This window comes from Cavia porcellus, unplaced genomic scaffold (genome assembly GCF_034190915.1).
Source record: "Cavia porcellus strain 051 isolate PalLab524CR breed Dunkin Hartley unplaced genomic scaffold, mCavPor4.1 scaffold_12, whole genome shotgun sequence".
Classification (NCBI taxonomy): Eukaryota; Metazoa; Chordata; class Mammalia; order Rodentia; family Caviidae; genus Cavia; species Cavia porcellus.
This window is the reverse complement of record NW_026947495.1, coordinates 59,325,939-59,345,977: the sequence shown is the minus strand read 5'-3', so window position 1 is coordinate 59,345,977 and position 20,039 is coordinate 59,325,939. Positions and strand designations below refer to the sequence as shown.

The following is a 20,039-nucleotide window of genomic DNA, read 5'->3' as shown; positions in this document are numbered from 1 at the left end:
GTACTTTATGAAAGAGAAATGAGATACACAGTACAATTAACAAACATTTCTATAAGAATGTCCATAGCAGCCTTATTCATAAGAGTAAAAAAAGAAACAAGGAAGAAACATGCCAGGTCTTCATCAACAGGAAGACAGAAAAACGGTGACACATTTAATTTTGAGTACATGTGCCGCTGAAGGGAGCCAAATGACACATTCTTATGAAAGAATATTTAGCAACGAAAAGGAACAAACTGACACATACAACAATAGGAGTAAATCTCAAAAGCATTATGCTCAAAGTTTTATTAAATTTCATGATAGGCAAATATAACCTGGGATACAAAAGAATAAGAACAGCAGTTCTACCTGAGAGATGGGGAGGGACGGATCATGCAGGGGAAGTAGAAAACTTGCAGGCGAACTGTGCATTCTAAAGTTTCAAAATGGTTTGGGTTATGTATTTGCAAACACTCAGCAAATGTATACCTTCTTACATAGTAAGAAAAAGAGTATAACAATTACTGAAATGGAAGCTAGATTACATTAAGAGTAATTACTCATACTGTGATTTTCTGTCACTACAAACAAAATGGGTATCATTTCTAAAGGACTTCTAACTAGTGAATGAAGAATTGTCTTTTCTGTCAAGTTACGTGTGAACTGTCTCTAGGCCAAACTTCACCCAAAACTTGGATATTCCATCATTATTAAAAACAAACAACCCCCCCCCCCGCCCCAAAACAAAACAAAACACACACCAGGCTGGGGAGGTTGCTCAGTGGTTAAAAGCACCTATTTACCATGCTCAAGGCTCTAGGTTCAATCCTCAGCTGCACCAAGGTTTTTTTTTTTAAAGAACACATGAAACACTTTCCCATTACCCAGTATTGCTAACTGTCAGTAATTTATATGTGTGATAAAATAACATCAACTGCTTTTCGAGAGCTTCAGAGGAAAACATGGCATACATAAGTTTATCACCCAAATCTATTTTTGTTCCTATTTCTACAGCTACTGTTGTGGGAACTTAGGAAAACTAACTTCTGTTAAGTCTCAATCCTTCATTTCTAAAAACGCAGAGACAATGGTAGTTTTCCCTTTTCATATTCAAAAATAACCACCTGCTTATTCTGAATATGAAATGAGACTTCATTGTAAGTACATCACAGGGACTGACAGATGCAAAATATGTTTCTTTTTCCTGTGGTACTAGTATTGAACTCAGGATCTCTGCACTGAGTTATACCCCCAACCCTTATTATTATTATTATTAATTTTGAGCCACAGCCTAATTGCTAAGTTGGCCAGACTAGGCTTAAACTTGTGAATTCCCTGCCTCAGTCTCCCAGAAAATTTCTACTTTAAAAAAATATATAGCTGGGCACAGTGCTGCACACCTGTAGTCCCAGCACTTGAAGGCTGAGGCAGGAGGATCACCCTGAGTTCAAGGCCAGCCTGGACTACATAGTATGCTCAAGGCCAGCCTACACTACATAGCCTGTCTGAAAACAAAAATGAAAACATACAAACGAACAAACAACCCAAGGGCCTATGACATAAAACATTTCAAGAATGTATAGTACTTATTAGCTCAAGTAGTGTGACAGAATGTTTTCTCCTTGAATTATATCAAACACTGCAGAAAATCAAACAATAAGCTTGCAGCAAGGATAGTAAGAAAAACTTACATCAAGGTGGAAAACACAGAAATGCACTTCTTTTCAGCTTAAAGTCAGTACTGGCTGAGAAAAGTAACTCTGCTTCATTTGGTCTTGGGTTAAACACAGAAATGTCACCCATGTTTTGTACCTGTTGCTTGTACGTGTTACGTGGATGGGCGATACTTTAATAGTAGCAGAGTCACTGAAACAATCAGGCAGACAAGGGTTAAGGTGGGTCAAGAGGATACTGACTAATCTGCCTCTAGTCTGGCAGGTGGCAGTATAAAGGGCCACGTGACATTGGGTGCTGAGACACTCCACGTCTTTGGGGGAAGCATATAGTATTGTCTCTTGCTATTTGCAGTAGATCAATTTGCCATAATCTCTGTTATTCTCAGTATCTTTTGGCATCTTATTAGCAAACATGCTGTCAACAATCATGTACACTCCCATTCACTCTTACAATCAGCTAGAGTGAAGTACAGTAGCTGCAGCTTATTTAGTTGGGATACAGCTCTCCTGTTTGTTACTCTGTTCCAAACTAGATCTATTTCCCGCCTAATCCATATACCATTTGGATCCTGGTCTATTCCATTTTGGCAGTGGTAACATATTAGGAATTTCTTAATGGTCACTTTACATCTAGACCAAAAGTATCTCATCCCTCACCCCTGCCAAAAAATCCAGGCATCTCAGTTCTCAAATGCCTTCCTGAGCGCTGAGTTCCTTTCCATCATTTTACCAAAAGGTAGTAAACATTATGAAAGGCTCAATGACTGCCTTAGAAAAAGTCTCTCACAATGGAAGTCTAAAGATGTTTAAAATTAAGACCACACACTCTGCTATTACACAATATTATGCTTGCTCTGAAGCCTACAGTGTTAGTGTTTGTGCTTTCCTTGCCAAACTACTTTTTTCAAGATATAAATTTATTAAGCAGGACAATGCAGATATAGTCTAATTGAAAGTTTGAGGCACTAGAATTCCAGTACTTGGAAGACCGAGGCAGGAGAATCATTGCAAAAGCCAGCCTGGCTATGAGCTACACAGTGAGTTCTAGGGCAGCTTGAACTACATAGTAAGACTGTCTCAACAAAACAAAACGAGTTTGACACAGTATCTAGACACTAATTATGGAACTATTCTGTAATCATAATCATGTCTTTAGAAGTTTCAAACACAGTAAATGGTACTATTAATATGCATAAAATGAGAATAATTTTTCAGTTAGATAAGACAGCATTAGAATTTAACATATCAAGATAATTTTATCATCTTGCTAAGGTATACTTCTGTTTTCTCAGATGTTTATTACACATAGAATTAGATTCAGAAATACTTATTTTAGCCCATATATATTTTACCACATTCTCAAGTGTTAGTACTGGTTAAGCATTTCTCATCTGGAAATCAAAATATTCCACAATCTAAAACTTTCTGAGCACTGACATGATGCCACAAATAAAAAATTCCATACTTGACCTCATGTGATGGGACACAGTCTAAACACAGGTACCCTAAAACTAGTGCACGAAGTTGCCCTCAGGGTACGTATTTAAGGTGCACATGAAATAAAAGTTTATGTTTTAATTTGAGTCCCATTTCCAAGAGTGCATTAGGTACATGCAGATATTCTAAAACTGGAAAAAAATTTAAATCCAAACCACTCTTGGTCCTAGACATCTCAGATAAGGGATGTTTAACTTATATCCTTTTTTCTATTGTACAAAAGGTGGTTTCTTTTCTATCTTTTAAAGACCCTCGTACTGTTACCTTGACTTTTGAAATACACAACATCTTTCTCTTTGTGGTGGATTAACTAATGGTCAATTTGTAAATCCGGCGGAACTGAATCAGTGTGCTGATGGGTGTAGAAGGCACAACTGAGGATTGCTGCCTACAGCATAAAAACAGAACTGGAAAGGAAGATGGTGCTGCCAGTTTTCTGAAGAAGTTTGTCACGCTGGTTTTGCTGATATGAATTCAGCTGTTTCCATCCTCGGAGGAGCTCGGGTCCCTGCTGCTGCCAAGGATGGCTGCAGTTCTCTTTGGTGGAGCACTAGTCCTTACCTTAGTCTGTTTCTTGGTTCCAGTGCAGATCCCTCAGTCTGCTGGCAAAGATCCTTCACCCTACTGGCTCAGACTTTTTAGCTTCCACCACTGACCTTTGGGACTTTCCAGTGCAGATCCCTGATAGACTTGCATGAGACATTGTCGTGGGTTCTAGGCCTCCAGTTGGGACTTGTGGAGGACATTGCTATCGGATCCAGGCTCTGTGCTGGATTATTTGGGTCTCTAGTGCAAGGTCAGATCTCTTGTACTGTTCTGTATTTGACTTTTTGGGTGAATTTTTAAAAATAGTCCTATAAATTATGTGTCCTATATAAAGTCTTTTCTCTCACAAACCCTGACTACAACATTTTCCTTAATCCTATTGATTGTAATAAGCTTAAAATCTACTTGTAAACATCCCAAAAATTTTACAATGAAAAAAAAGTATTGTACAATGAATTAAACAGAATTCATATCAATTTTTAACATGACACCAAAGCCTAAATTGAAGGATTTTAATGCAAATTATTCAAGCTAAAATTCCGCATTTTCATCTTCAGCAATGATTTTTACTGCTGTTTTTTTAAACTTGTTATTCTTTTGATGCTGCATCAAAGAAATGTGTTGATCAAGTGGATTGCCAGCAACTCATGGCTTAAACACAAAGCACAAACAAACATTTTTATCCCTTTCTTAGGCTGCCTTCATTTAACATTGTCATAAAGATTACTGCAGTTTAAGTATCGTATTTAGATCTGTCCTAGGAAAGAAGAAAAAATATTCCTTTTGTAATTAAGATAATCAAAAACTTTCTCTGGCCAATTAAGTAACTGCTGTTCCAGGAAGAACCCCTGTTGGACCTCACTGTCTCCTCTATAGGGAACTAAACTGGCACAGGCTACGGTCGCTTTATTTTCTTGTATACTTATGAAAAAGTATCACCTAAACAAAACAATGAGTAAACAGAATGATTAATGACAGCAACATTTGTAGATGTAAACAGCCCTACTGATGAGAGAAAAAAATTTTCATTTTAAGTTATTTAGAGTTTTTTATATTAGTCTACAACAGAAACACAAAATATTTAATGGGGCTGGGAATACAGCTCAGCAGCACAAGCAACTACTTGGCAAATGCAAGGTCCTGAGTTTGATTTCCAGTACCAAAACCAAAACCAACCAACCGACAAACAAAATATTTAATGGGGACGTCCATCCAAGAGAATAGAACCATGGAAGGAAAGGTAATTTGGAAACCAGAACTAATTCTTATTATTATACACAAATACAAAACATATATACATACATACAATGTTTTTTTAAAAACCCGTGATACCGTACGTTTAAGGCTCAAAAGTAGGCTTTCACATTATATATTTTTTATTCTTAAGCAAAGTTTGGAATGGAGGCTCGAGGATCTTTCTGTATCTTTCTAATTTTTCTTTTTGTCTCTCTCCTAGCCTTATCAATCAAAATTCCATTAAAAACCTTGTTAAACCCTTCCACAGCAAGTGTTCTCTCCGTAACGTCTGGCATTCATCTGTTCTCCGTTCCTCAGCATTTTATATTTGCATTAGCACCTAGCTAAAAGTTTCCAAATACTATACCTCCTGGGACAGCATTATAAAAAACCCCACCAATTTTCATGTCAAGCATTTAATGTTAGTCATCTGAAGTTAATACAAGGCCTTTTCTTTTTTTTTTTGTACCGGGAATTGAACTCACAATCTCGTGGTTGCCAGGCAGGTGCTGTGTGGCTGAGCTATATCCCCAGCTAATACAAGACCTTTTCTGGACAAAATCGTAGAACATGCCAACCAGAAAATAAAAAAAGAGAACTGGACACAGTTTCTAAGGTGCTGGGCTAACAGTCCTAAGCCGTAATTGTCTCACTCTTATTAACAATTTGAGTTTAGGATTTCTTCTTCTTCTTCATCTTCTTCTTCTTCTCCAGGGTCACACACCATCTGGTATACATAGCAGCTGAAGACCCTGTTGGGTTTCTGTTCAATGTGGAGCACCAAGTCTCTGTCAAAGTAGACTTCATGGCTGTATGTCTGTAACAAAAACACAATCATACAGAACTTCATTTCCATAGTATGACACTAAAATGTTGCAGCACCTATGCTAGGAATCTTCAATATACACATAGAGACAAAGAATTGCCAAAAATAGGCTTATTTTTCCTTATTTGTGGATATACATACTACTAATTTAAAAAGGCATTGTACAAAATACAGAAAATGAAAACAACTCTGGACTTAAGGGTCTGAATATCCAGATTCTATGGTCAATGCTGCTACCATATATCCTAGTTGGTGAACTGTTACACTTCAAAGTTCTCCACTGATAAAACAAGGCTTGCGTAGAATGCTTGCCATTCTTAGTATATAATACTTGGAAGAGCAAACAAATATTTCCATGAGTGGCTGGAAACTCGACTTGCTTAGTTATGGTCTTATTAAATAGATAGTGGGGATTCACTACATTATATTTTTTAATACTTTCATTTTTTAAACATTATCAAACATATTAGGAGAGAAAATCCTACAACCGTAAAGAAAAATAAAATAAATTTTATCTTTGAGGCTATTGGTAAGAAAGCACCCCCTAGTGCAGAGGGGAATAAGGGAGGTACTGGTTTTGTATTGTGTATGGGATAGTAACTTTTGGGGAGGAGGGAAGTGGGGTGGGAATTGAACTCAAGACTTTGTGCTTGGCAGGCAGGCAGGCGCTGTGCCACTGAGCTATATCCCCAACCCCAATAACTTCTTTCATGTGATCATTGACACAGGTGAGTGTGATTCATGTGAGCACAGTAGTATCTATTCCAGTAAATAGAATCCACAAAGAAAACTCTTGTAATAATTTTGACCTCCCACCCCTTTAAAGTACTGAACTCAGGTTCTCAAACATGTTAGACAAGTGTTTTTCACAAAATTGAAAACCCAGGCCTATATCTCAAGAATTCTACTCACCACATCCCATGACTCCACTAGTGGAATGCTTTTAAGTAACGTTCCATATTCATTACAGTGGAAATCCAAGTGAGCTTTTCCTTCAGCATCTATTTGAGTAACAGCTACTACAGAGAGCAAATCCAACTCATCTTCATAGTCCACAATTTTGAAAGTCTAGAGGATAGATGGATAAAGCAGAGGAAAAGAGGCCAAATCCAGTTATTCAGTTAGGAATATTCCTATGTTTATAATTTAACTGTTCTATTACTACAGAAACATAGGCCCCAAATTTCTAAGAGTTAAGTATCATTTTACAGATTTTGACGAGCAGACCCAAATCTATGTAGGTGTCAAAATACAAGTGAAATTCTCTATAATGACAGCAAGCCAGAACCTTTCCAAATTCAAGAGTATTCAGCTGCTGCTTCTGACATGTGTTCTTGAGTTCTCAGGAAGCTCAGATCTGAAACCTGGGGATAGCTCTCTGAGCTCTCGAAGTTCTTACATCAGAAAAGTCATTCTAAGAAGGACTGATAACTCATCATATACTATTTATGACTCTATCTGCCATCTTTTTTGTTTTTAAAAAAGTGTTTTCTAGTTTGCTGAATAAATCAAAATGATGGTTTATACTTCAGGAGAAATACTAGGAACTTAAATCCAACCCACAGAATGAGACTGGGTCAAGGGGGTTAGATATGGTTAAAGCAAGACAAAACTCAGCACTCTCTCTCCTGGAAAAATCCCCAGAACAGCCAAAGCCTCACAGAGGAAGCAGGGCTGAAGCACAGGACGCACATGTTAGCTGAGTGCCTGGCATCACTCTTCAACACAGGCATAGTGTGTCTCTTAACCACCACTTATGTCTGGTCATGGTATTCTTTAATCCATTTAAATTTCCTGCCTTTACTATCTTCTGGCATAAAAGTGCACACAGATTTGTTAACTATGGTTCATTTTATTTACTTTTCTGCCACGATCCTACCATGGTCAAATTTCAAAGGGTGACTTTGCCTTAGTAGCAATGATTTTATAGGTTTTGGTAAGAATCATTTTCAATTTTTCCTTTATAGAATAAAAGACTTAGTTTCCTAATCTCATGATACAGCGCATCTCTTGTTTTCTTGCCATCTCTCTCTTATTACTTTTTTGCTACTTTTTGATGATTTTAGTATATCTTTCTTGAATATGCTTTTCTAAAAAATTGTATTTATTTGTTGTGTTTCTGAGACAGGGCCTCATTATAGTTCTGGCTGGCCTTAAGCTTACTATGTGGCCAATGGGGGAAGGGGAGGTTTCTCATGGCGATCCTCCTGCCTTAGCATCTAAGTGCTAGGGTTACAGGCATGTGTCACCACGCCTAGCTTGAATGTGCTTTTATATACAGGATAGGGAATTTCCTACTTCATCTTGATAGGTTTTTATGAACCAAAAGAGTAATTTTTTTTTTTCCTTTTTACACATACTAGGCTATATCAAGAGGCTGCTTTAAAGTTTACATATAGATATGACCACACAAACACTATAGATATAAGATTTAAGTGGATTTAGAAAGTAAGCAATGGTTATATATTTGAAGCATGATCAGTGTTGCTTTCACAGTATTTCTAGTGCCTTTTAATGGAAAGGGGTAAAACTGGATTAGCTCAGTGACTGGCAATGCCAAATAGATGACAAAAGCTAAACTGATTTGCTATACCCTTATCCTCAATGGCCTATTAAAAAAAAATCCATGTCTAGTAAGTAAAAAAATAAGGCAAAAGCCATTAAAGCATGAGAATTTCACAGTTTTCTGTTAAATGATTTCCCTAGAAAACACACAAAACAAAACACTAAACCACGTTTTCAAGTTATTTTGGCCTCATGAACCTTTCTACAAACAAAATCTTATGAATAATTTCAATAAGAGAGGATGGCGGAGCTGCACTGGTACAAATAGCCTACACAATCCAACCATTCAGCCTGCAAGGAATCCATTACCACAATCTTACCACCGGATCTGGGGCATTTTGACTTGAAATTCACTGTGCAAATACACACTGATTTGGTTTGCTATTGTTGGCTAAAGTACTACCTCTTGTTCTGGGTCATCATCCAGAAGGTTAAAACTTTTTTTCACCACCCTTCCAGAAGCTGTAACAGTGATTAAGTTTTCTTTCTATCAAATGAAGAGAAACAGTGTTAATTTATACACTAAAGTATCATTTGCAGTCAGGTATGATATGTGTTTTCACATATATCCCAAATAACTCTAAGCTTATACAAATAATTAGAACCAAAAGTTGCAAATTCATCTATAAAACTTGAAAAATCCAGAAAGAAAACAAATAAGCAAAACATAAATTCAACATAATTAACTTTTCAAATCTTGCTTGTACACAAGGGTAAGACTGGGTATCTATGTAGACAAAATGAATAGTTTTATAGAGTTGTGCTCTTGTTTTCAGCCATATTGAAAGGCAAACATATTTGCATTTTACATGGTTATACATAAAGACAATTACATATAAAGGACTTAAAAGTATTTCTAACTTACTTTGTGCTCCCTATTGGCCAAAATTACAAAATCTTCAGAGATCTGATGCTGAGAACTATTATTTTCTATTTCATTTAGCTTTAAAATTCTGAAAAAAAAAAAAAAAGAATTCTAAGGATCTAAGACCTCAAAACATCATCGAAGTATCAAAGTTGAACTGCTGAAATAAAACAATAAAAATTATAATAACCACATTTTCTGATTAGTCTGCAAAACCAATGCCTGATCACTAAATGTCTGCAAACCCCTGCAAACCTGAGAGATTTTGTTAAGAAGAAAAACATAGCAACTGTGACAAGTGCAAGTGAAGTAGGTAATGCAGGAATGAGGCATTTTGCTCAGGTTTCACCTTCCAAAAGGACTTAATGAAAGCTGCTCTGAGGAACCTCATCTCTTTGCCCTGTAACAGGTCTTTAATGTGGTATTATGGCAGATTTCTGCATTCTTATTTCTAAAGACAGAGTAAGATGTCTATAAACAACACCTAGAGTTAACTGTAAGAGATTGGAATAGCAACTAAATCTAAACTAAGAGTCTTCATGATAGAGTAATAATTAAAAAAAACTGAATTGACAATAAATTTGTCTTTTCTTAGGATTAGTTGTAATTAAAGTTTTGGGTTATATGAGTGCAAATATATTCATGGATCAAACTTTATTAAGCAAGAAAAAATAAAATAATTTGCTCAGCACCTACACAAATCTGTTCACATCATTAACAAGTTTACAAAGCACAATGTTTAAAAAGCTCAAAGTTCCATATACATACAAACAAAAATATCAGGTGAGATAGCTATGTATAGTGGTGCACATCTCTAAACTCAGTTACTCAAGATGCCAAGGGAGAAACACAAATTTGAGGCCAGCTCAGGAAACCTAGGAAGGGTGTCTCAGTGCCCATTATTGCCAAAAAGACAAGGGGAGGAGAGCAGGGAGGAGAGTTGGGGAGGGAAGGGAAGGGGAGAGAAAGAGAAGAAAAAACAGAGAAATAGTTACCGTGGCCCAGGATAGCTGGATGCCTCAGAATTGCCAGAGGCATACATATCAAATTTAAATTACTCAACTAGTTATTTTAATCACTGCAATATTTAAAAGTGCCTATCTTTTAAAATCTGGCAAAAGGGGGCTGGGGATTTAGCTCAGTGGCATAAGCACCTGCCTTGTGAGCAGGCAGTCCTGAGTCTGATCCCGGTTACCAGTGAAAAAAAAAAAGAAAAAAAAATCTGGCAAAAGGATGTATATTCTTTGTGGACTGTATTTTCTTATAATAATAAAAGTTAAAAAGCTGGGTGGTAATAAACATTGTACATAAGGTTTATTGAAGCTGAAATTTAGTTTAAGACATTTGTAAAAGGTTAATAAACATTTCATTAAATACTTTCACCCTTATAATAGATGGAGAGGTAAACTGATTATTAAGAAGCATAAATAATAAAGCAGATACTTCTCTTCTTATTCAACAAATACTGAGCATCCATTCTGTGTCAAGTACTGTGCTCAGACTAGGGGTACAGGAATCAACAGACTCCTCGTCATTATGGACAATTAATTAAAACTGCTCTATGTGCTACAAAGCAAGATTACATAGCAGGTACTTCAAACATACGATAGGAAGTAAATCTAAAAATCGTGAAGAAAATCTCTAGAAGAGTGACTATGAACTATGAACAGAAATTAGACAGGAGAACAGACAAGAAAAACTCCAAAGGGAACAGGTCTTCAGTTGTCTGAAAAGATAGCACACCTGAAGTTAACTGAGTGGGAAGGTCTTTCACTCTGCTAACTCTGTGGGTCTTCACCTTGAGTGCAAAAAGGAAGCCATAAAAAGGTTAAAGTAAAATTCAGTTACTTAGGTTTTCGTATTTGTTCACATTACTAAAAATCACTCTCACTGCTAAAAAGAAAAGAGAGCACAAAAGTGGATTCTAGAAGCTCTTTAAGTAAGCTATTACTGTGTCCTAGGCTAGTGATGACTGCAGTCTGACCAAAATGAGGACAATGCCCAGGAGTAGAAACAGGCAGGCTTAAATATTTAGTAGTAAAATAAACTGTATTGACAGAATACGTACTTGCATGTGAGAGGCAGGGGGTGCTGGGTGTGGCAGTGCATGACTGTAATCCCAGCCCTCTGGGAGGCTGAAGCAGGAGGACTGCAAGTTTTGAGTCCAGTAAAAGTAGTGAGTTAGTGAGACTGTTTCACAATGAAAAATAAAAAATGGGCTGGGGATGTAGATCAGTGCAAAGGACCTGAGTTCAATGCTAGTACCACCACCAGCACTATCAAAAAAAAAAAAACAAAAAACAGTTTACTGAACAGACACAAGAAGGTAAGATATCAAGAACAATTCCAGATTTCTGGCATGAGTTTAAATGAGGTTTGAGCTAGTACATATGTGGTGGAATTTTTGCTGTATACAGATTGATATAATCAGGGGTTGTGAGAACAATTAGAATCAGGACACAGAATTTATAATATTATTTTATGATGGTCACCCAGAGTTAAATACAAGAAAGTACAGGAAGTTTGTCCACAACACTAAAGACCCAGAATATTCAGCCAAAGCCTGGATCCCACAGTAATGCCCTACATGAATCCAGCTGAAGACCTACAGCCCATGACAATGCCTTCCACGAATCAGTCCAATTGGAGGCCTGGAACCCATGAGGACTCACGCCAATCTGTTTTACAGATCTACTGGGAAGGCCCAAAGGTCGGTGGTAGAAGCGGGATGAAAGAGCTGTGCCAGTAAGTTGAGGGTTCTACACTGGAGCTGAAAAATCACGCCCAAAATAAGGACCAGGGCTGTCCTGAAAAATACCGCAGTCATCCTCAGCAACAAGGACGTCCTGAGCTCCTTCAACAAATGAGAACAGTTGAGTAGATGCCAGGAAGTCAGCATGACAAGATTCTCCTGGGGATTAAACAGCACACATCTTCCCCTCAATGGAAGGACCAGAGCTCCCCCAAAGTGAACTACAGCCATTCTCAGCAACAAGGTCCCAAGCTCCTCTGATGTTATAGTCAAACTCATACTGGTGAAGCTAATCATGATGAATTCCTCTAGGAGAACCAACAGCTTGAAACAGCACCACTGAGGAGAACCCCCAACACCTAGTTCTTCTCCACGTCTCTATTTATGCTGGCAACTTTCCTTAGGTGGGCCGCCTACATGCAGCACCATACTGATTTAATTCAGCTGGTGTTAAGTTGATCACCAGCTTTTAATAACACAGATTTTGAAGTCAAGCAAATAAATAGAGAATATTGAGTGAGAAGAGAAGAAGGTCCAAGAGGTGCCAAACTTACAGCACATGTCCTGCAGCGAGCTGATTATTATCACCGAAAGCTCTAAAAGGTTCATCATCACTGACTTATAATATCAAACAATTACAAAGTCTGTGAAGAGCATGAAAAGAGCACAAAAAACATAGATAAAACAAGGAAGAAAACCAGAGAACTGTGATGTCAGGGAAATCAAATGACAAACATTTCAAGGGACAAAGGTTACCTGGTGGGAGATATGTAGGCATCGAAAGCAAACAAAGTTAAACAAAAGTCGGTCCACTGAATAGTCTATGTTAAAGCTGACTTTCAGGAAAAAGACAAACCACCTCCTTCTGTTTTAATCCTGGAGAATTAGGATCTGATGAGGAAAGGTTGTTCTACTATTTCCTTTCACTCATACATCATCTATCAAAGAATACGCTCAGATATTATATCTACGAACAGTATAATGGGTAAAAGTCAGATTTTCCAGGTGCTTATCTTTGGGAAATGCTCTGCAACAAGCTATTTCCATAATTTGCTCAATAGTTAACTGGCAAACAAATAAAAGGGACAGAGAGAGAAGGCAAAAAATACACCAAAAGATGTTTTTAACTTTGAGGTGCTAATGAAATTACTCACTTGATTTGATTTGGACCAACATGTATTATTCTACCAGAAGCATCAGGATGGAAATAGATCCAGTCAGATTCTAAAGAACAACAGTCCATTTCTTGGATCCCATTTTTTGCCTAAAGTTGGAAAAAAATAGTAAGATAAATAACAGGAGAAAATGAAATTTTTCAAATTTAACATCAGAGATGCGTCATTATTACAAAAGCGTAGGAAAGTGAAATTACTAACCAGCTGAACTAGGATGTACAGGAGGGCTCAATTATGACGCTCAAAGTTGAGAAAGGAAAAGCATTTAAATTTGGAAATTTCAGAGATTTATTTTGTACCAAACTATAATAGTATGTTATCATGTTTGATGGCACAGCTTTATGTCACGGACTGTATTTGATCCTTTATGGTCACTAATTTATTTGATCTTAATCACTCTCAAAGCGAGTATTAACCTCACTTTATGGCTAGCGAAACTGATACGCAAAGAAAATAAATCATTTATCCAATGTTTTGCACCTACTAAATAGAAGACCTGATTCTAAAGTCCATGGACATTCCATCATATATTATTTTGCCCTTCTTATGTACAGCCTTCTTCCTTCTCATCCCATCGGAACAGTGAGTAACACAAATAAGCACATAACCAGGCTAAAACCTCTGACACAGGCCACATAAGCTTAGATAAGTAAAATATTAAACTCTCATATCTAGCCAGGTATGGTGGTGCAAGCCGATAGTCCCACCTACTCAGGAGGCTAAGGCAAGAAGACTGCTTGAATCCTAAAGTCGGAGACTAGCCTGGGCAACACAGCAAGACCCTGTCCCAAAAAACAAAAGCAGAGGCTGGAAATATAGCTCAGTGGCACAGTACCTGCCTGGCAAGTACAAGGTTGAGTTCAATTCCTGGTTATCAAAAACAAAACAAAACAAGCAAGAAAATCAAAACACACACACTTCACACCCATATCTAAGGAAATGGTCTACCACTGCTTAGTATTTAAGAAAAATGAAATTTCCTTCATTGTGGTATATTTAGACATTAAAATAAAGAAAAACAATCTTGCATGTGATCACATGAGCACACAAATGTTTCATCTTATATATACACAAGAGCACTGGAAACTAAAATGAGCATGGATACAGAACTTTATTGGTTTCGAGTCATTTAATTTTTAAAATTTCTCTCATGTAAATGAGAGAAATGAAATGATACCATTTTTCATACTGGATATTCATAAAAGTTTTGAATTATTAAGAGTTTATTAATTTCATTGGCATATATTGACAGGCTACTAAGCATTTGTACCTGACATGAATTAAACATCAAGATGTTTACAGCTTAGGGGAAGGCAGAAACATAAAGAAAAACTAGTAATGCAGAGTAGAAAATGAAGTAATTGGGCCAAAACAGGATATTATCAAGCCATCAATCCAGATGAAAAGAATTTTAGGAAGCAAAAATAGCTTAACCCAAGCCATAATAGAAAAACAGAAAATAGAAACAGCACAGAAAACACAGAAAAAAGCACAACAGTTTAATACACACACGCATATACACACGTGCACACACACATATAAACATAAGTAACAGCTAAAGTAAAATTGAGAGGTAAGGTATACAGGCATGAGGCTGGAGAGGTAGGCTAGGGATATGTCATAAGTGCTTTGTATGCTAAAGCACTTAAAATTTTTGAAATTTAATATATTTTATAAATACAATTAGTGAATGAGATTAAATTTTTCATTAATTTTTACAAGTATACTATTTCTAATAGAAATGGTCATTATTATTTCACATTACACACAAAAAAATGAATGCATTTAAATATCTTCATCGCAACAATTAAAATAAATATGTCCGTGAGATACTGGCTCCAGATGTCCTTTCAATATAAAACATGTAAGCACATACTTTCTTTAGCAAGTGTTCTCTTTATTATCTAAGTATAACATGCGAGAATATCTCTGTGTTAAATAGTAGGCAGCTTTATTACCAGTGCCTATTGCTTTTAATTATTTGTTCAAATGCTAGATTTAAAGCTCAGTGTAATATTGAAACCTGTAAGCCATTTTCTGACATCTTAAATTTGCCTGCTTCTGTTTTGGGGTTGACTCTTCTGATGGGTAACAAGGTAATAGGCACAGGCGTCACTTAGGCAGTGTCACTGTAATAAAACTATCCAACAAAAAGATTAAGAACTTCCTGAATTTGACAATTATTTATGAATGTTATAATTGGTTATTACAGGAGAATGCCTAAGTATTATGCTGAAGGCCATTATTTATGTGCATACATAAAAATGCAGTCTATGTATACAGATAGATAGAACAGGTGTTACCAGTTCTTACTTAGCAAGAGTATGCTTAATGTCTAGAATGCAAATTGTGTAGGATATGACTGGATGCACAAATTAAGTGGAAAAAAGGGCAACATTAAGGTACAGGGATATACCTCAGCAGCACATGCACCTGCCTGGCAGATGCAAGGTCCTGAGTTCGATTCCTAGTACAAACTAACTAACTAACTAAATAAATAAATAAATAAAGCAATATTAGCCAGGCGTGGTGGTGCACATTACAATCCCAGCACTCAGAAGGTGAAGGCAGGAGAATCACCATGAGTTTGAGGTCAGCCTAGGCTAAATAGTGAGTTCAAGGCCACCCTGAATTACACTGCAAGACCTTGATGCAAAAACAAAAGTAAACTAAATTAGGTCAGCAATATAAAACAAAAATGGAACCTTATGTTTGCTTTCTTCTGAGAGTATAAGCAACTTTAAGGAAGAAAATGTATCCCTAGCTATGTCTGGCACATGGTGGACTCTGGTGTTCGATAAATAGCAAATCAATGCAGAAAGCATTTTAAAAAAGAAGTATGAACTCAAGAGGTACGAATAGTTATGATTGTACACGTATCATTCCTCTGCCATAAATATGTGGTTGAAAATAAGGTAATTATTTAAACTCTAAAAAATATAGTAAAAGATATATTGCTTTACTCCCCCACACATCAAACACACTTATCCCACTACTCTCGCCACTTTGTGAAATAGTTCTCGAAGACCTTTTTATGAGTATCTCTGTGGTTGTGCTGCTGTAGCTGCCTCGACGCTCTTCACTCATTCAGAATGTTTACTTTTCATGGTCATTCTGACCTTGAGGAAAAGCTAGCAGTTGCATAGTACCAGACTCGGTGAATAAGGTAGATGGGGACACGCTGCAATTTTTTCAAGTCTGTCTTTCAACTGTATGGCGCTCAGCAGCAGTATTCCCCGTACTTTTTATCACTCATAAAAAGACTAACAAGAGTTCCATAATTGCTTCACAAAGTAGCAAGCAACAAAGGTGGGAAAACTGTGTTTGAAGCAAGGGAGAGTATTTTGAGGTGCATTACTGTCAGTGTATCTTTTACTGAAATATATTTTACTTAAAAACACACTACATTTTTTGATAAGCACTTGTAGTTTAAGAATATCCTTGAAAACTCAAAGTGTTTCAATACCTATGCTATGATCTCCAAAGCACCATTTGGTTCTGCTCTAGAAAGCATACAGCAACAAACCATGTAGAAGCAGAAGCAGAACCAGCATCACATTCCACAGAAATTTCAGAGGCAACCAGAATACATTCCATCACTGTGCAGACTGACAGAAGTTTTGTATGGGACCCCTTAGTTAGAGATTACTAAGGGTGAAAAAATTACCAGTACCCTAAGACTTTCAAATACAAATGGTTTTAAATTTTGTGTGATACACATAAGTATTTCTCTATATTGTTGTGAATTATTAAAATAAATGAATAATAAAGTAATTCTTAGGAATGTATCACTATTAGAGGAGTAAAGAACAGAGAATTTTTGGTACAAATCTACTATTAAAAGTCTGTCACTAATGATTTACCAAGGAGTTATCCTTCAAGGCACAAATATGGAAAACTCCTTTCTGTTTCTTCTTATTGGGTGTAATGATGTAGTGCCAAGGATGGCCTCCAATTTGAAAAGCATTTTCTAGAGATGACACCTCAAAGAGCAATGGTGGTGAGTCTGTAAAGATGAGAAGACAGTATTAGTTTCTCTGTTCTAGTGGTCTTGGACCATTCATTAACTGAATTAAACCTTTCCTTGCATGCATCATCCATGAACTTTCACTATGAAAAATGATTAAGATGAAGGAAACAAAACGCAATCAGGAAGAGGTTTATTGCTAAGAGAAGAGAATGCTAGTAGAAAACAAATCTTAGATCATGAACCAATTTTCTAGACATCTATTTTCGGGGGCATGTGTGGCCTGAAGATGAATAGAGATAAAAGATTGAGATGCTTATAATGGGGGACAAAAAGAGGACAAAGTACACATAATGAAAGCCACCATTTACTAACCATCTGCTATGTATAAGGTTCTGAGCTAGTTACTCTTTCCAAGTCCCATGACAATCCTAGCAGGCAATTAAATCTAATAATTCCTTTAAGTAAGAAAAGACCTTCCATATCCAAGGTTAACAGGTATATGCAGTAAGCTTTACAAGATTTGTGTTGCATAAGATTTTCAGGGTAAATGCAACATTAGTCATAATGAATGTAAACAACCACTTAGAAAAGGCCCTGCCACAAGAAAGGCTTTATTAAAGGGTATTCACTTCTGCTACCATTATCATCAGACAAGTTAACTTTCACGTGGTTCAGAAGGATTCAGTCAGTCTCTTTCGGAGACATTATAAAAGAGAATTCTGTTGGTGCTTTTTAGTCTTGCTCTTTGATCACAATTTTAAAGAGTATAATCTACTCTTAAATGTGTAAGTGAAAGGTATCATAGCTTTAGAAGATTAGCATTTCTTTTGGACAATCTACAAAAACACTACATGGTCTAACTGGGCAAGTGGCTAATCTGTTTAGGTGTCTTACTTCAGAGTTTAATCACTTGATGAGGCCAATACTTTTGCAGAGTAATCTTTTCATTGTAGTAAAGTGGCTTGTGTTAGGAAGACTATTCATACAAGAGTCAAATATTATATATAGAAGTGTATGTTTTGTTAGGCCTTGACAAAAGTTATATATTACTTATACTATCTTTTAACCTTTTAAGAAAAGGGTAATAACATCAATATATAGAGGATTTTTTCAGTAATAAGAAAAATGTGAATACTCCAATATAAAAATAGCATAAAGGCATGAGTCATTAAATCATAAATTTCATATGTGATACTACACTGGCTACCAAGTGATGGTGCATAGGGAAAAGAATCATAAGATAGGAAAAATATAGTTTTAATTTGAAATTAAAATTTAATTTTGTTTTAGAGAATATAAAATAAAATTCTAAACAAAAAAATCAATGCAAATACATGCATTTAAAAAGAAATACTTTTCCCAGCATTTGCTAAAAATGAACTAAAAGTATTAGCAGGTCTCTGTTCACATCTGTGATTGGCTCTGCTTATCTTCCAAGGACCAAAACCTTGACTGGCAATATTATTCTCAAAAAGGCCTACAAGTTCTCAGATACTAGGTAATTTCATGCCATGAAGTAAGAAAAGTTTTAGATGGGCCTCTACCATCCTGCTGTTTCTAGAAAGCAAGGATGTTTACCAGGACATCAGCAGGTAGTGTGAAAGGAAGAGTCATTACAAGAAGGTCCTACTGTCTAGACAGTGGAAAGAGGCACTACAAATAAAATAACCGACTAAGCAGAGTACTTTGAGTCTGTGAAACATCAAACAATAATACTCCAAAGGAGACTTTTAACACAAAGTGTACAAAATGATTGTTTACAAAAGAAGGGAGGAGCCAGGCATGGTTGTTCACGCCTATGATCCCAGTACTAAGGAAGATGATGCAGAAGATTGCTGCAAGTTCAAACCCTTCCTGGGCTACAGTGAGTTTAAGGCCGGCCTACACTATATAGTGAGACCTTGTTTCAAAAAAACAAAAAATAAAAATAAAATTGTAAAAGAAAGGAAATGACAATTTTCTATAATTTTAAAATGTAAGGCATATTTAGTCATATAAATGTTTAAAAATTTAGCTATGTGTGAAGCAAAAATACAGAGTATATGCCATTCTCGGTATAGGAAAGGAGGCATTATTTAAAGTTAATAGTTGCCAAAAACAAACAAACAAACAAACAAACAAGTGAAGGAGGGGCTGGAAATTTAGCTTAGTGGCACAAGAGCCTGGCTGGCAAGCATAGGTCATGAGTCCGATGCCCATTACCAAAAAAAAGAAACAGCAGAAGGATAAACTAGAAACAAACATAAAAATCATCATTTCTGAAGGCAGATAAGAGTGGGGAAGAAAGTAAGAAAGTAACAACAGGATGGAAGAGGAAAGCCTGGAAGCAAAGTTTCTGAGTGTAAATTTTCATGCAGTTTTGATCTTTCAACTATATATACATTTTGTAACTGCAAGAATAAAACCAAGGGCTGGGATGTAGCTTGGTGGTAGAGCACTTGTCCTAGAATGTGCAAGGCCCTATATTTAATCTGCAGTATTGGGCTGGGGGAATAAAAAGAATAAAATCAATAAGAAAAAAGGAAAACCAAAAAACAGAAACCAAACTGAAATAAATGAACTTCCATATATCAAATTGGTAATCTAATCCTACAGAAAAATGATGTCAAATTACATTTGAACACATTAGTCTATATACACTATGGGGCTGCATACTGAGGAAAAAAATGGAACCTTCAGTCCATGCTTTAATTTTTAGTAGCAGCACTGGTACTGAAGGCATGGGACTACTGTATATGCATTAAGGATGAAGTTTTAATTGGGATCAAGAAATTCAGCATGGGGCTGAGTGTGGCTTAGTGGAAGAGGGCTTGCCTAGCATGTGCAAGGCCCTGGGTTCAAGTTCCAACACTATTAACAATAAACAAAACAACAAAAAAGAGAAAGTTTGCTGTGAGTTAAAAGACAAAAACATAAAACAAAAAAGAACAGTAACTTTATTTTATTTAT

General features: G+C 36.4%; 1 protein-coding gene across 3 annotated transcripts in view; it reads right to left on the bottom strand.

Annotated features, from left to right (window-relative positions):
• Positions 1–258: 258 nt before the first annotated feature.
• The window catches only part of Dcaf17 (DDB1 and CUL4 associated factor 17), a 33,326-nt gene continuing 13,545 nt past the window's right edge, over positions 259–20,039 (bottom strand). For 2 of the 3 annotated variants that reach the window (XM_005007660.4, XM_013142542.3), the window contains exons 9-14: positions 16,984–17,126; positions 13,100–13,209; positions 9,194–9,281; positions 8,732–8,815; positions 6,676–6,831; positions 259–5,754 (exon numbers count right to left, since the gene is read on the bottom strand). In XM_005007660.4, the coding sequence (XP_005007717.1) occupies positions 5,596–5,754; positions 6,676–6,831; positions 8,732–8,815; positions 9,194–9,281; positions 13,100–13,209; positions 16,984–17,126 (740 nt within the window). In that variant the 3' untranslated portion in view covers positions 259–5,595. Of the gene's footprint in view, positions 5,755–6,675; positions 6,832–8,731; positions 8,816–9,193; positions 9,282–13,099; positions 13,210–16,983; positions 17,127–20,039 lie in introns of those variants that run through there. The other variant, XR_010050857.1, reaches the window with a different exon arrangement.